Below are 13,648 nucleotides of genomic sequence, written 5' to 3'. Positions count from 1 at the left end.
ATGGTATGTGCGCAGGATAAGCGGTTGATGATAGGTGGATGGACATTATTTTTGCTTTCTCTGAGCCATCCAACCCAGTCCTTTTTATAACCAGTTGAAATATACAGTTCTGTAGTCTTTCACTTGACAAAAAGACAGTGTAGTCAGTTAGCATTTAGCATTAGCAATTAGCATTAGCTTATTACCAGTTGAAATACATTTAAATAGCCAATCCAGCCCATATAGGCTGTTCAGTTTTTGCGGCCTTGACCTTGTGACTTTTTAATAAGAAAAGGTAGGCAACAAAAGTCTGTCTGGTGAGTTCCTGTCTGGGCAGTGTGAAATCTCATACGGTTTTCTGAACATTCTAAAGACTGAAACCGACTGCTGTCAACTTTAGAATGTTGGTGTTAGTTGGGCGCTGTCTGAGCAGTGTGCAAGCAGCTTAACTTAAAAGCTGTATCACCTTTCAAACCGACTGGTATGAATGTCCACAGAACCCCTTAGTCGAGAACAATTTCAATACAGAGATATGAGACAGACAGAGATATGGACATCTTTTATAGCCCTTTTTAAAGTCTTACCTAGAGTACTTGTTTATTTGCATTATTATCTGCACAATAATACACCGTATGTCAATTGTTTTGTAAAACTGCTGCTTTGTATGATGCCACACTTTGCAATTAAACTGTCCTACATATTCTAAAGGGTTCGATTTATCACACACGAGGTGATTGCATCTTTATCTCGTTCACCCTCCTGGTAGTTGGCTACTGTAAAGGTTATGTTAGCAGATGGGATATGGGCAAAACTAAAACAGTACACAAGTACACGTTTCCTCAATATTATAATATATATATATATATATAGTGCAGACATGTCAATCACCAGAAGTTCTAAAGGTGAAATGAGCATACCAGTGTTTTTGCATGTTTAGTCTCTTAACTGCAAATCACATATACTTAACACATAATAAGACTTTTTTCTTGAACTTTCCATTTTTAAATGTATTTATCTGCCAGGCTTTAGATAATGTGATGCTTAATAATTTCATATTGAATTAAAAAGGTCATGAGATCATGTACGTTATATTTTAAATCCCTATAATTTTAATATAATACAGGCAACTGAATTAATAAAAAAAAAATAAAAATCCAAATAATAATAGATTGTTTTGGTTGTTATGTCAGGGTAGGGGTCAGGGGTAGGGATTGAAACAGTCATCACTGTGATTGTTTGTCTTTTTGCTGTAGTTGTAGAGTGATGTAAGGAGTCTGCACCATTTGCTTTGAAAAACTGTTGGTCTTACTCTCTACATTACATGGACCAAACATGCAAGAACACTTTTATGGTAAGCAGAAGAAGTGTATCCTGTCTTGTCTTTCCACAAGAACTGAAACCTAACCAGTACTTTTACTCTGAGGTGTTGGATGTCTCACAGCCCTGGTCCAACAGACAGGAAGTTTTTGGCACATTACTAGATACACTGAAGGGTTTAACAGTTTGTAAGGGCTCATCCCATAAGTGCAGAATAGATGTTCTTCAGCAGCAAATTAAAGCAACAAAAAATATAATTCAGGCTATTTACATATATATCAAGGCATCTTCATTAACAGTGTTAAATATACGCTATGTACAATATGTACTTCAATCACTGCCTGACATAGACAGAGGGACCTAGAAGTTTGATTTCAGCTTATACCTGAAGTCCACATCATAGGTAGGCTGGAGGATTCCCAGGCCAGCACGGGACTGGTCAAGAGGCGGGACTTTGATAGCAGGGTCCAATAGTTCCATGTCAAAGTAGGAAAGCACCAGAGTCAGGAACTGCTTGATCTCATACACCGCAAAAAATCTGCCAGGGCATTTGGTGACCCCAGAGCCGAAGGGCATGTAGAAGTAACGCAACCGCCGGTGGCTATGATAAAAAGTGGTTTTCTCCTGACCCTTCTCATCCAGGAAACGGTCAAACTTGTACTCCTGCGAGGGAAGAGGAAAGACAGAGAGGAGGGTTAGTTTTCAGTAGTAGTAACACAAATTATAGCTTTTTACATAAAGGTACAATGTGTAATTCATGGTCACATGCTCCATACAAATAGGGGCATCATTTCTGACTGACTTTTAGGGAAACTCTGCTATTTAACATCATTCTAGTCGTTAGAGCCACCTGAGGTCAATTCTGAACGAGAATTGTTGGCATCTTCCCCTGAAGCCAAACGTGAATGTTTGTTTCCTGGGAAGTAATGAAAGGACAGCATTATAAATGGGGGACAAGTGGTGTCGCAGACCGCCTCCTAATTGGCTTCTCTGTCTAAAATGTGCAGCTGCTGGTCCTTAAACGAGTGTCCTTAATCCTTCAGATGTAAGTAAACTGCTGAGTCTTGACCTGAGGATTTAGCCCTTCTGTGTTGTTTAGTTCCCCCAATATACCTCAGGTGGCTGTAACGACCATAATGACTGTCGTTACAACAGCCAGGCGAACCAGCGACTCCACAGAAGTTAAACAGCTGATTTTCCCTACCAGTCAGTCTTGGATGAGGGACAAAACATCTTCTCATATCCAGTTAAAGTCCAGTTGCCCTTGATTTCAACCTTCCTTGATGGTAAACAACATTTGCCTCAACAATGACTTACGGCACGGCATATATATACTGTATATATTATGTAACCCCTGGCTTTGAGTTAAAAGGTCCACAGCAGCATATAAGTATTATAGCTCATATTAAGCTCTGTCGCTTTAAGAGACGTTTCCATAGTTTGTTCAAAATTGTACATCAGTAAGCCCTTTGGTGAGACAGACCATCAGCCTCCGATTCGTCCACGTAGATGGCTATCACATTTCTAATATTGTGACTGGTTAAGGAGTGTGACTGACAGGCAGAGCAGGTCGGAGTTGCACTGGTCAGCCTGCTGCAGCAAGTGTTTGTTTTTTGCTTGAGGTAGCAACTAGCTGCAGAAGTAAGAAAAGTGTAATTTAATTAATATACAGAGGCGGTTAGTAGCCTAGTTAGTTTGTAATGAGTTGGTCACACTGCTACACAGTTTTGTGTATTGTACTGTGCTGTTGAGAGCTATTAGTCTGCAGGTAGTTACAGGTTAGCGCCATCGCTAACAGAAAGCTAACATCGCATGCAAGGACACTGGAGCTACAGACAGAGCCCTTTGTGACCGGTAAGCATGGCTGCACTTCTGCACCTCTGGCTTCGAGGAAGACCAGCCTGTGCCTGTCTTCATCTTCATCTTTCTGAGAGGATTGCCAAAAACTCGCAATACCATGGGACTCAATGTGTGAATGGCAAATTGGCGGATTCAAGGTGCAGTTGCAATTTGTGAACAGTACAACAATGCAATAAAGAGTACACAATAAAGAGTTATGTCATGCATTGTTGTACCTTAGCATTCGCATTCTGCTGTTTTTGACAATACTCCCTGTTAAGGTGACTGCTACGTGCTCTTTAGACTCAAAATGTAGGAAACGTTTAGGGGTGCAGTTGGAAAGAGAGACTGGTTATATTATGCCTTTTGCCAAGCAAGGAAGTTGAACCAAGAGCAGACTGCAGGGTACTTCCCAGTACTCCAGTCTCACAGAATGTTGTTCAAAAAAGGTTAGTTCAACAGCAGACTCTGTTATGGTTGTAACTCTCTGTCCACAGGAGAATGGCAATGTTGCTAGGCAATGTACAGTTGTGTGTGCACTACACATTGTGAAAAAACTGTGTTGCACTCTTCTGGTTTTAACATGCATTTATAGTGGCTGTGTTGTCTGATCAATTCTATTAAAAGTGCAGGTTATTTAATTTCTGCAGCCTAAAAGTGCTTGTTGCACCATAGCTCTTTTATTTATTGTAGGTCATTTTTATTTAATTCTAGTTACAAGTAAATTTTATGTTCTAGTACTCTTTCCTGGTAGTAATTACACAGGTGTCTTACATAGGGATCTTCGTAGATTTCTGGATCGTAGTGCAGCATGGGTGGATATAAGGCAATGACGTCATCTTTCCTTATACGGTAAGCTTCTTGGTTGTCAAGGTGAAGCAGGAAGTCCTCCTTGGCAACACGCACATTCATTGAAGCACTGGAAAGACGCATGGCTTCTTTGATGATGCTGTCTGCAGAAAGTAGACAGAAAGACATAAAGGAGAATGTTTACAACATTTCTTTACTGCATTTGAAGGACAAAACATGCATGTGGGTTGTATGTGGCATGTAGGCAATGTTAGACTTAAATTTATCAATATTAGTGGTCATAGTATTTTCTCTATTGGTAATCTTACCCAAAACAGGTGTGTTGTCCAGCTGCTCCCTGGTGAGGTTCAGTGTGGGGTCGTTGGGGTTAACTGTCAGACCTGCATCCTCCAAAACCTTCTGCACTTCCTCAAGAGCTGCCTTCATAGCATCTGGACTCCTGAGCACAGATACAGGAGCCTGTTAGTGATGTTACTGTCATTGGTAGGAATGCACTATAGTTTATTGGGTAATTCGTTACAGTAGCACCATGTGTTTTGTTTTCTGCAGTGGGGTTTAATTGTAACTTAGATGCCTGGTACGGATATTGTTTTTTTTTTGTTGTTGTTGTTTTTATTTAACCTGTCATGCTTGGCAGCGTGGTATATCAATAGACATGATTGTCATGATGCTCCGCAGGTAAACACCTCCCTTAAAGCTGAAGTCAGCATTTTAACCTTAGTTATGGTTTCATTTTATATCCAAGGTGCTGGACTACAGAGACGAAACTATGCAAAAAAAACTATGCAAAATGTATTTTTGTCCTAAAATGTTATTTGGTTTGCCATGTAAATGTCCTGTGGTCAACATGCTCACACAGTCCCAGCTGAGGTGCCTTCATGTCAGACTTGTTGCAACATCATAATGCAACTCTGTTAATCTGCTCCCCATTGAACCCAACATGACTTTCTTCCTCAACTATGTCTTCTATCTTAACTGCATGGGGGTATTAGTACAATGCCGACAATCGGTTGAAACCTTTGAATTTTGGTCTTTTTTTTCTCCAAAAATATGCTGCTGCAGTAGTAAAGTATTTTCTTCAGCTCTTGTCCCATTGGTCCAAGTCTTTTAGGGGGGACAGTAAACTCACTTATTTTGAGTGGTGTGATAGCACTGCTAGCAAGCCAACTAATATAGCAAAGCAACGCCTGTTGAGCTTACATGGGACTGCTTGCCAAACCAATAGTGTATAAATTTTTTGGTTTACAACAAGAATGTTACAATGCATGGACTACTGTTTCATCAACAGATGTTTACATGTTACACTGATCTTAGACCAGCCAGTTAGACTGGTCTAACATGGGTTTGATATAGACATGTCTTTAAATATACAGTGGGGGAAATAAGTATTTGACCCCTTGCTGATTTTGCAGGTTTGCCCACTTACAAAGAATGCAACAATCTACAATTTTAATCATATGTACATTCTAACAGTGAAAGACAGAATCCCAAAGAAAATTCCAGAAAATCACATCATATGAATTTATAAAAATTGATAACCATCTGATGAGGAAAAACAAGTATATGACCCCCTACCAAACAGCAAGTATTCTGGCTCCTACAAGCCAGTTAGTCTTTCTTTAAGACACAGTCCCAATCCCAACCAATTATCTACATCAAATACACCTGCCTCACCTCGTTACCTGTATAAAAGACACCTGTCAACACCCAAACAACCAGCATCCAACATCACCACCATGGGCAAGACCAAAGAGCTTTCTACGGACATCAGGGACAAGATTGTTGATCTGCACAAGGCTTGGATGGGCTACAAGAGAATCGGAAAGCAACTTGGAGAGAAAAGATCAACTGTCGGTGCAGTTATCAGGAAATGGAAGAAGCACCACACCACCGCCAACCTCCCTCAGTCTGGGCCTCCACACAAGATGTCGCCTCGTGGGGTGTCCCTGATCATGCGAACGGTGAGGAATCATCCCAAAACCACAAGGGGGGAACTGATGAATCAACTGAAGGCAGCTGGGACCACAGTTACAAAAGAAACGGTTGGTAACACACTACGCCGTCATGGATTGAAATCCTGCAGCGCACGCAAGGTCCCCCTGCTCAAGAAGAAACATGTACAGGCCCGCATGAAGTTCGCCATTCACCACCTGGACGACTCAGAAGAGGCCTGGAAGAAGGTGATGTGGTCAGATGAGACCAAAATAGAATTTTTTGGCCTCAACTCAACTCGTCGTGTTTGGAGGGCAAAGAACACCGAGTACAACCCAAAGAACACCATCCCCACCGTCAAGCATGGTGGTGGCAACATCATGCTTTGGGGGTGCTTTTCAGCCAAGGGGACGGGACAACTCCATCGTATTGAGGGGAGGATGGACGGGGCCATGTATCGTGGAATTCTGGACCAATATCTCCTTCCCTCAGTGAGAGAGCTGAAGATGGGTCGAGGATGGGTGTTTCAGCACGACAATGACCCTAAGCACACCGCCAAAGCAACAAAAGAGTGGCTGAAGAAGAAGCACATCAAGGTTCTGGAGTGGCCTAGCCAGTCTCCAGACCTGAATCCAATTGAAAATCTTTGGAGGGAGCTTAAAATTCGAGTTGCCAGGCGACAACCTCGGAACCTGAATGATTTGGAGGCTGTCTGCAGGGAGGAGTGGGCCAACATCCCTGCCGAAATGTGCACAAACCTTGTCACCAAATATAAAAACCGTTTGACATCTGTGCTGGCCAATAATGGCTTTTCTACAAAATATTAACATACTGTTTGTCCAGGGGGTCAAATACTTGTTTTTCCTCATCAGATGGTTATCAATTTTAATAAATTCATATGATGTGATTTTCTGGAATTTTCTTTGGGATTCTGTCTTTCACTGTTAGAATGTACATATGATTAAAATTGTAGATTGTTGCATTCTTTGTAAGTGGGCAAACCTGCAAAATCAGCAAGGGGTCAAATACTTATTTCCCCCACTGTACATTTATATCGCCAGTTACATTAACCACCTCAGCCTCAGGCTATCTGAGAACAAAGGGCTGTGTTTTGGCACTAATAAGTAATCTGACAGTTAAGAGCTGTTGGGGAGTACAGATATTTCCAGTTGTCCTTGTAACTGTTAATGTCTTCACTCAAGCTATAGTTCAGTCTGTGTACCCTCTGTTTAAAGCTGTATTCGACTTTTTTGATTACAGGAAAAACAAATATACAATGCATTATTTAGTTTGTGTGAATTTAAAAAACAGAAATCCACATTCTTTTTCCTGTTTTCATCTTCAAATTGGCAATTGAAATAGAACTTGTTTTTCACTTTTACTGTTATATCTATATTATCTGCTGTTAGCTGCAATAACTTAAAAGCATTGTCATTGGCTGTACTAAATATAACAGACAGAAATATAGATCCAGAGTAATTGCAGTCTTCAATTAATTTCCTTTTGTTTTAGCAAAGAATAACAGCAGGCTACTGTTTGCCAAGCTAAAGAACGCATTTTAATTCAGTTTCTAACATGATGATCATTACCACAAGCAACACGACAAGCAGAAAAACAGTGTTGAGATTAATCTGGACAGAACTATAGGCTACAATAAAATACATACAACTGTGCATAAAAGTTATGGAATCGCCTCTGCATGTGGAGTTTTAAATCAGCACTGAGGAAATCAAACAGATAAAAACTTTCCAACTTGCCCTACGTGTGCAGGGGTGCTCTCATTGGGGCATCCCACCTGTTCAAAATAAGCAAATCACCAACTGGAGCCAGCCATGTACCACACCAGATACATTTGGTCATGAATGGAGAGGAAGAAGCATGTAGGTGTGTGTAATAGGGGCAGGTAACATAGATCTAACAGTGAAAGCAAAACCAAAGTTGTTTGGGACTATTGGTTTAATTTCTATTCCAATTTCTGATTTGTTTATCCTTTTATCAAACAAGTTCAACACAGCTTTGGACATTCCATCTGTCTTTAGTTTGTAAAGCCGTGATTTACTCTAAGACTAAGTTAGTCTTGCTAAGCATGGTCAAGAGCTAGAAAGATTTGTGCAACTGATGAACTTAAACTGACACCTGACTGTTTTTTGGATCTATGCCATAATCAAAGTTTGATTTATGATCCTAGTCCCAGATTGTTTAAGTGATCAATTCACGGTAAAGAATACTAGGGCCCTATGAAATCGGTTTTAATTTTTCCCAAATTCCACGTTTTACGTTCAAGCACATTTGATCATCAGAAAGAGGGTGTGATCATGTGGTGGATAAATACAATTTCAACAACTCAATAAGAAAATATTAAAAAATGTAACCAATATCAAATTATCATTTGAATTATCAAACCAAATGTGCATAGAAATGTTCAAATGTATGTGAAATTATTCATGGGGACAGTTCACAATACTTGTAGCCTACTGTGAATTGTCCCCTATTAAATAGGTTAGGCCTATTACTTGATAACTGATCATTTCTTCTTCTGGATTAAGCCAAGTCCATGCTGCTCGACAGAACGGAACATCTGACTCTGCCCAAACAGCCACGAAGTCTTCAAGTAGCTTGTGTCATGCATCTGCCGATGTTGTTGCACTTTGCAATTTAAGTGATGAGATTTAGCTAGCATGCTGACCTTGCTTCAATATAACGCCGTCTGTGTGTGTGTGTGTGTGTGTGCCTGCTCTCGATAGAGAGAGGAGAGAAGCAGGGTGCTCGTAAATGACGCGTAAATGCAAACAAAACTTAGCAGTATAGTTTTTCTAGTGCCTTATTTTTTTTATAGTTTGTTTGGTTTAAGTGCTGTGAAAAATAGTCTTATAATGAAAGGGAAAACCCTAATTTTTATATATTGCAACCACATTTTGATAGATTCTGCAACATTTTGCGTTTAACAGCAGATACCACTTTTTTTTGTTAAATTCTGTGATTCCGTACTTTTACCGCATCGCTGAAATCATAGGGCCCTAGAATACCATAAACTAACCATAAATATACATTTGAGCAAAGACCTCAGACCTCAACTGCCACTAACCAGTGAGTTTAGCCATCATTTGTTGCTGCCTTCTGTTTCATTTCCTGAGAGCCCACATAGTAAAGAAAAAGATAACTATCAGCATACCTGATCATATAAAAGAGACTCCAGAAAGTAGCAGGTAAGGTGTTAGCCTGTGAAGCCCAGAGCAGAGCAACGTGGGTCCTCGCCTTGCTCACGTCATTGAAGGTAGATAAGGAATCATTCAGGATCATCCTCATAGAGATCAGATCAGACACATTCTCCCTCTTGGACAAGTTTTCAGCGTGCATGGTCTTTGCTAGGTTCTGGACAGTTGAAAAGAATAAGTACGAAAATACATTCATACATGAGTTTTTCTTTTGTAAGGCTTACTGTGAAAACCTGAAAATGGCAGTATAGAGGCATTGTGGCATCAGGTCAAGGCAGTTTATTTTTTCATTTCCTGCTCCGACAGTCCTAGGAAAAGCACACTAACCTCTCTGGCACTGTAGGCACTCTTAAAGACATGAATGGGCAGGCCAGCCACCAACGCCGGGAAGATCTTGTCAAACTCTTTGAAGTTCTCCAAAGCATTTAGCACCAAGGCTTTCTGAGCCGCCTGTCGAGCCTGACACTTGTCTTCACCTAGCTCTTTACCAAACAGAGTCAGGTAGCCAGACTCAAACATCACCTGAAGGACAGCAGGTCAGAAGGAAACCAATTAGTTGTATCACACTCTGTACACAGTGTCCAAATGTTACTGCAATGTGTATGTCTAATTCCTCTTGGGTACTTTTTATGCTGTTTTATTGAGTTACAGCCATGACAACTGACTTTGTTAGACAATAATTAAAAGTAGGCCTACGTCTACTGACCTTGTAGCAAAAAGCAAAGATGCCATCCACCTCCCAGTGGTCCTTGCTGGGGCTGAGTGTGTCCGACCTCAACATGACGTCCTGGAGGTGGCTCATCATAGTCTCTATTAGAGAGGGCAGAGCCTCACCCTGCAAGGTCTTCAGAAAGGTTTGGTGGAGGTTTTCTGTGGTGTGGCCATGGCGAGGGTCGAAGCTGTCGTGGCCGAATGCCTAGTTAGGGAAGGAAGAAGAGGTTTAGGACCATTGAAGGACTCACTGGTAGCATGAAAATGTCCTGTCCTCTGTGGAGGAAGAAAATATCCTGATGAAGATGGTATAAATAATAAAAATGAAACCTTGACAGATGTAGCAAAGTGGAACTTCCTCCAATCCAGGTGTCTCCCCTGTCTGATGACTGAATGGTAAGAGAAGGGGTCGCACAGAAAGTGGATGTACTGGCCTGCGATTTTGCACGTGAAAATATGGCCGTACTTCTTCTGGCGGCTGCGGAGGAACTGGAGAGGGTTGGCCCCGAACTGCAGAGCACAACCCAGGTAGGGGATGAAGCCATTCTCAACTGCAGGCTCACCAGGTTGCCTATGGGCATTGACAAGAAAGACATAGCAGACAATATTTAGTACAAAGCCAAAACGGAGGGTAATGAGGGTCCTATTAAATTCAAAGTAATAATCCCCTTTTTATCCATTTTTATGAGTCAGTGCTCAATTTGCTTCTTACTATTACCTACTCATATGCAGCAATAGTGATTCCACCTATAGCCAACTCAACTTTTTTCTTTGTCTGATGAAGAGACCATGTATTTTCAAAATATCCATTTTCATGAAATCAGAAAAACTGCCTTGTTTTAAGCTTTGTGTAAGTATCATTATTGAACAAGTATAGTGAAGTAAGTGAATAGGCTGAATCCAAGAAATAACATGTGAGTTCTTCGGGTAATGAAAGCCTAAAATTCACACAATATGATAATACATGGTTTGCACTGAACAGCCTCTCCATTGACAAATTTATAATTAATTCATTAATTAATTATGGACACAAACCACAGATAGGTTCATGGTCCCCCAGGCCACTGGGGAGCCCTGTCGCCTAGGGCTTTATGCTGGTGACCATGTAATTGCAGCGTCAATGGTCCAATTCCAGCCAGGACCTTGCTGTTATCGATCTTCTTCTAGTAGTAGAACTAGTAGTACCTTTTTTTTTTTTACTGAGGAAGGCCAATGATGCCCATATTCATTAAAACTCTTTCAGACCTTGTCAATGAACCCAAGTTTCCTGAAGTGGAACCATGGCCCTCCTAGCAACCACATTTTCAAAACATTAACAAACAGTTACCAGTGTTGTTATAGTTATACCAAAACAAACAGAATTAGTTACATACCAGCCTTAGTGTCATTATGATGCTCTTGTAAGTAAGATCATTCTTTAAAACATATATTGTCACTTTAAAAACATATTTCCTATTTTGTCAACCTTACTACAAAGTATTATCATTATTACAAAAAGAAGCACCTAATCAGCTACATCTCGATTCTGAATACACATGGCCACTGAATACATAAGATAAGGTTTGACAACAGCAGCAGCTTAGCCAGCACACTGGTGACAGTGTTTGTGAATCACCAACATACCAAATAAATTCAATTATCTTATCAATAATTAGCTTTTGTTTGATTAGCACACACTGCATGCATACCAATGTTGGTGTTGATCTCTGTGCAGTAAGCTAAAAATCAGACTAGATGAATATGTATCTTCTGGAGATACATATTAATGTTAAATGCTCTAGACACACTGTGTAAGCACAATACAGGAGTTTAAGCATAAGAAATGCCTAATACCCTGCATGTCCTATGTCCAGTCTTACCTGTGTCGTATCCCTACAGCAAGCCATAGAAGGCAGCAGAATCCCACCACTACAGCCCAGATCAGAGCGATGCTTAATATCATGGTGATGTTGATGAGAGAAAGATCCGACACAGCAGGAGGCTCCCTAACAGTTATGAATGCTCCACACTAATCACATTAACTGTTGCCTGCTTCATTAAAATCAACAGTCCTAGAGAGAATAATGTGTATTAAAAATGCTGCCCTAGGTTCCTGGAGTTTTTCAACCCAGAGACAATGAATGCGACACTGCCTGTAACTACAAGTTGTGTAAGCAACCTGTGTGCATGTGTTGGTGAGCAGTCTAGTCCTAGTGCGATGACAGGCAGCGTGTAGCAGGTTTTTATACCTTCTTTGTCCCTTAGGGTGGGCCCAAGGGCAGATTCAGGGGAAAGATATCATGTCATCATTGAAGTCAGACTCAGCCAAGTCACACGTGCATTGCAGGGGAAAAAGTTCAGTTTTTGTCATTGCAACTATTGGCAATGTGTTGTGTGTATTTTTGGAAGAGGATTCTTTTCAGCATTTGTTAGCTTAAATTATTTCTACCTTCTGGTAGTTATTAATTCCATTAAAATATTTCTTAGTGTAAAAAAGGTGATCATATCAAATTAAATTTGCATAAACAGTTAGGTGTTTAAGTCTGTGTAACAGACAGACTTTTACTAAATTTTAGTATAGTAAAAAATCATAGTGTCCTCTTGTCAATTCCATCTAAAATTCTCTAAATAAGTCATATTATCTAGCCTGTTATCTCACTGGGAGTTCTCTAGGAAATGGGGTTCCAGGCATGCTGTGTGTGTGTGTGTGTGTGTGTGTGTGAGAGAGAGAGAGATGGCCTTGACCGGAGTCCACGGACAGTGTTTCCTGAAGCACTGTACTGTGATAGTGCATCTTGGTTGGTAAATAGATTCAAGGTCCCTGCTGTACTGCTGCTGCTGCTGCTGCTGCTGTGTGTGTGTGTGTGTGTGTGTGTGTGTGAGTGCAGGTGAGAGTAGGAATGAACATTACTATTGTATAGTATGTGACAAGTGTGACCTGTTCAGACATGCCATTGTGCCAGTGGATGTAAAATCTAGTTCATCAAGAAGAACAACATTAAAGCATAACAAATGTCATCAAAGCATGCTTAAGAACACTGCACAGTTTGATAGATGGTGAGTTAGTGAGAATGAATCATCTGACTACCTGAACACACTATACCACAATGGAGGTGTATGTAGGAGTGAAACAAAGTTCAAGCCCAAAGAAATAATTTTCGCAGTTCTGTGGAAAATAGGTAGAACGTATTGGAAAATTCAGTGAAAGTAAAGAAGCCAATTATTACAAGGCCTAACTAAGTAAATGTTTCTTAAGTGATGTACTTAAAAATACTTTGACATTTGAGGTACTTTTACTTGACTTGTGTACGTTCTTCTCATGCCACATGTAGCATTACTACCACATAATAAAGGCAGCACCCAAAATATGTAGTATAGGCCTAAATTAGTACAAAATGAAGTGCAGAGATGACACTCAACTGCGTGTATTTCAATATGGAAAGATTTCACTAAGTGAACAAAGAAAATGTAAGTCATTTAGCGATTAGACCCCATCGTGATGACGTGGTATTTAATTAGAATTCAGTTAAATTTTATTTATACAGTGCCAATTCATAAATAAATATTATTCAATTGATACAACAATGAACAATAAATAAATGCACATAGGGGGTAGAGAGAGAGAGAAATCATTGCTTATTACATGGTTCAACATTTCCCTCTCTCGCACACACGCAAATGCACAAACACACACACAGCAGTCAACTACTTGCCCGAGATGTCTGTAATATTGCAACAGGGAGTAGGCCGACTCATACTAGGCAATCCGTTAAGTTCCAATCGCCTGAAAAATGCCATCAAAGACTACTGCTCAAGGAGAGACCGCAATTCCGCCCTTGGTAGTATTAAAGTGTTATTATTTTACG

The 13,648-nt window shown here is 40.4% G+C and overlaps 1 protein-coding gene across 1 annotated transcript; it reads right to left on the bottom strand.

The window, feature by feature from the left end:
- Positions 1 to 546: 546 nt before the first annotated feature.
- On the bottom strand, positions 547 to 11,993 carry LOC119901591 (cytochrome P450 7A1). The gene is made up of 8 exons (XM_038717160.1): positions 11,663 to 11,993; positions 10,134 to 10,374; positions 9,799 to 10,008; positions 9,420 to 9,614; positions 9,050 to 9,249; positions 4,254 to 4,384; positions 3,910 to 4,088; positions 547 to 1,959 (listed from the first exon to the last, which is right to left on the bottom strand). The coding sequence occupies exons 1-8, from the start codon at positions 11,743 to 11,745 to the stop codon at positions 1,657 to 1,659; spliced, it is 1,542 nt and encodes a 513-aa protein (XP_038573088.1). The 5' UTR covers positions 11,746 to 11,993; the 3' UTR covers positions 547 to 1,656.
- Positions 11,994 to 13,648: the final 1,655 nt, after the last annotated feature.

Source organism: Micropterus salmoides, unplaced genomic scaffold (assembly GCF_014851395.1).
Source record: "Micropterus salmoides isolate LMB-PRFRI ecotype aquatic unplaced genomic scaffold, ASM1485139v1 Ms_hic_scaffold_14, whole genome shotgun sequence".
NCBI classification, from domain to species: domain Eukaryota; kingdom Metazoa; phylum Chordata; class Actinopteri; order Centrarchiformes; family Centrarchidae; genus Micropterus; species Micropterus salmoides.
The sequence above is the reverse complement of the archived record's forward strand: the minus strand, read 5'-3'. Positions and strand labels throughout refer to the sequence as shown.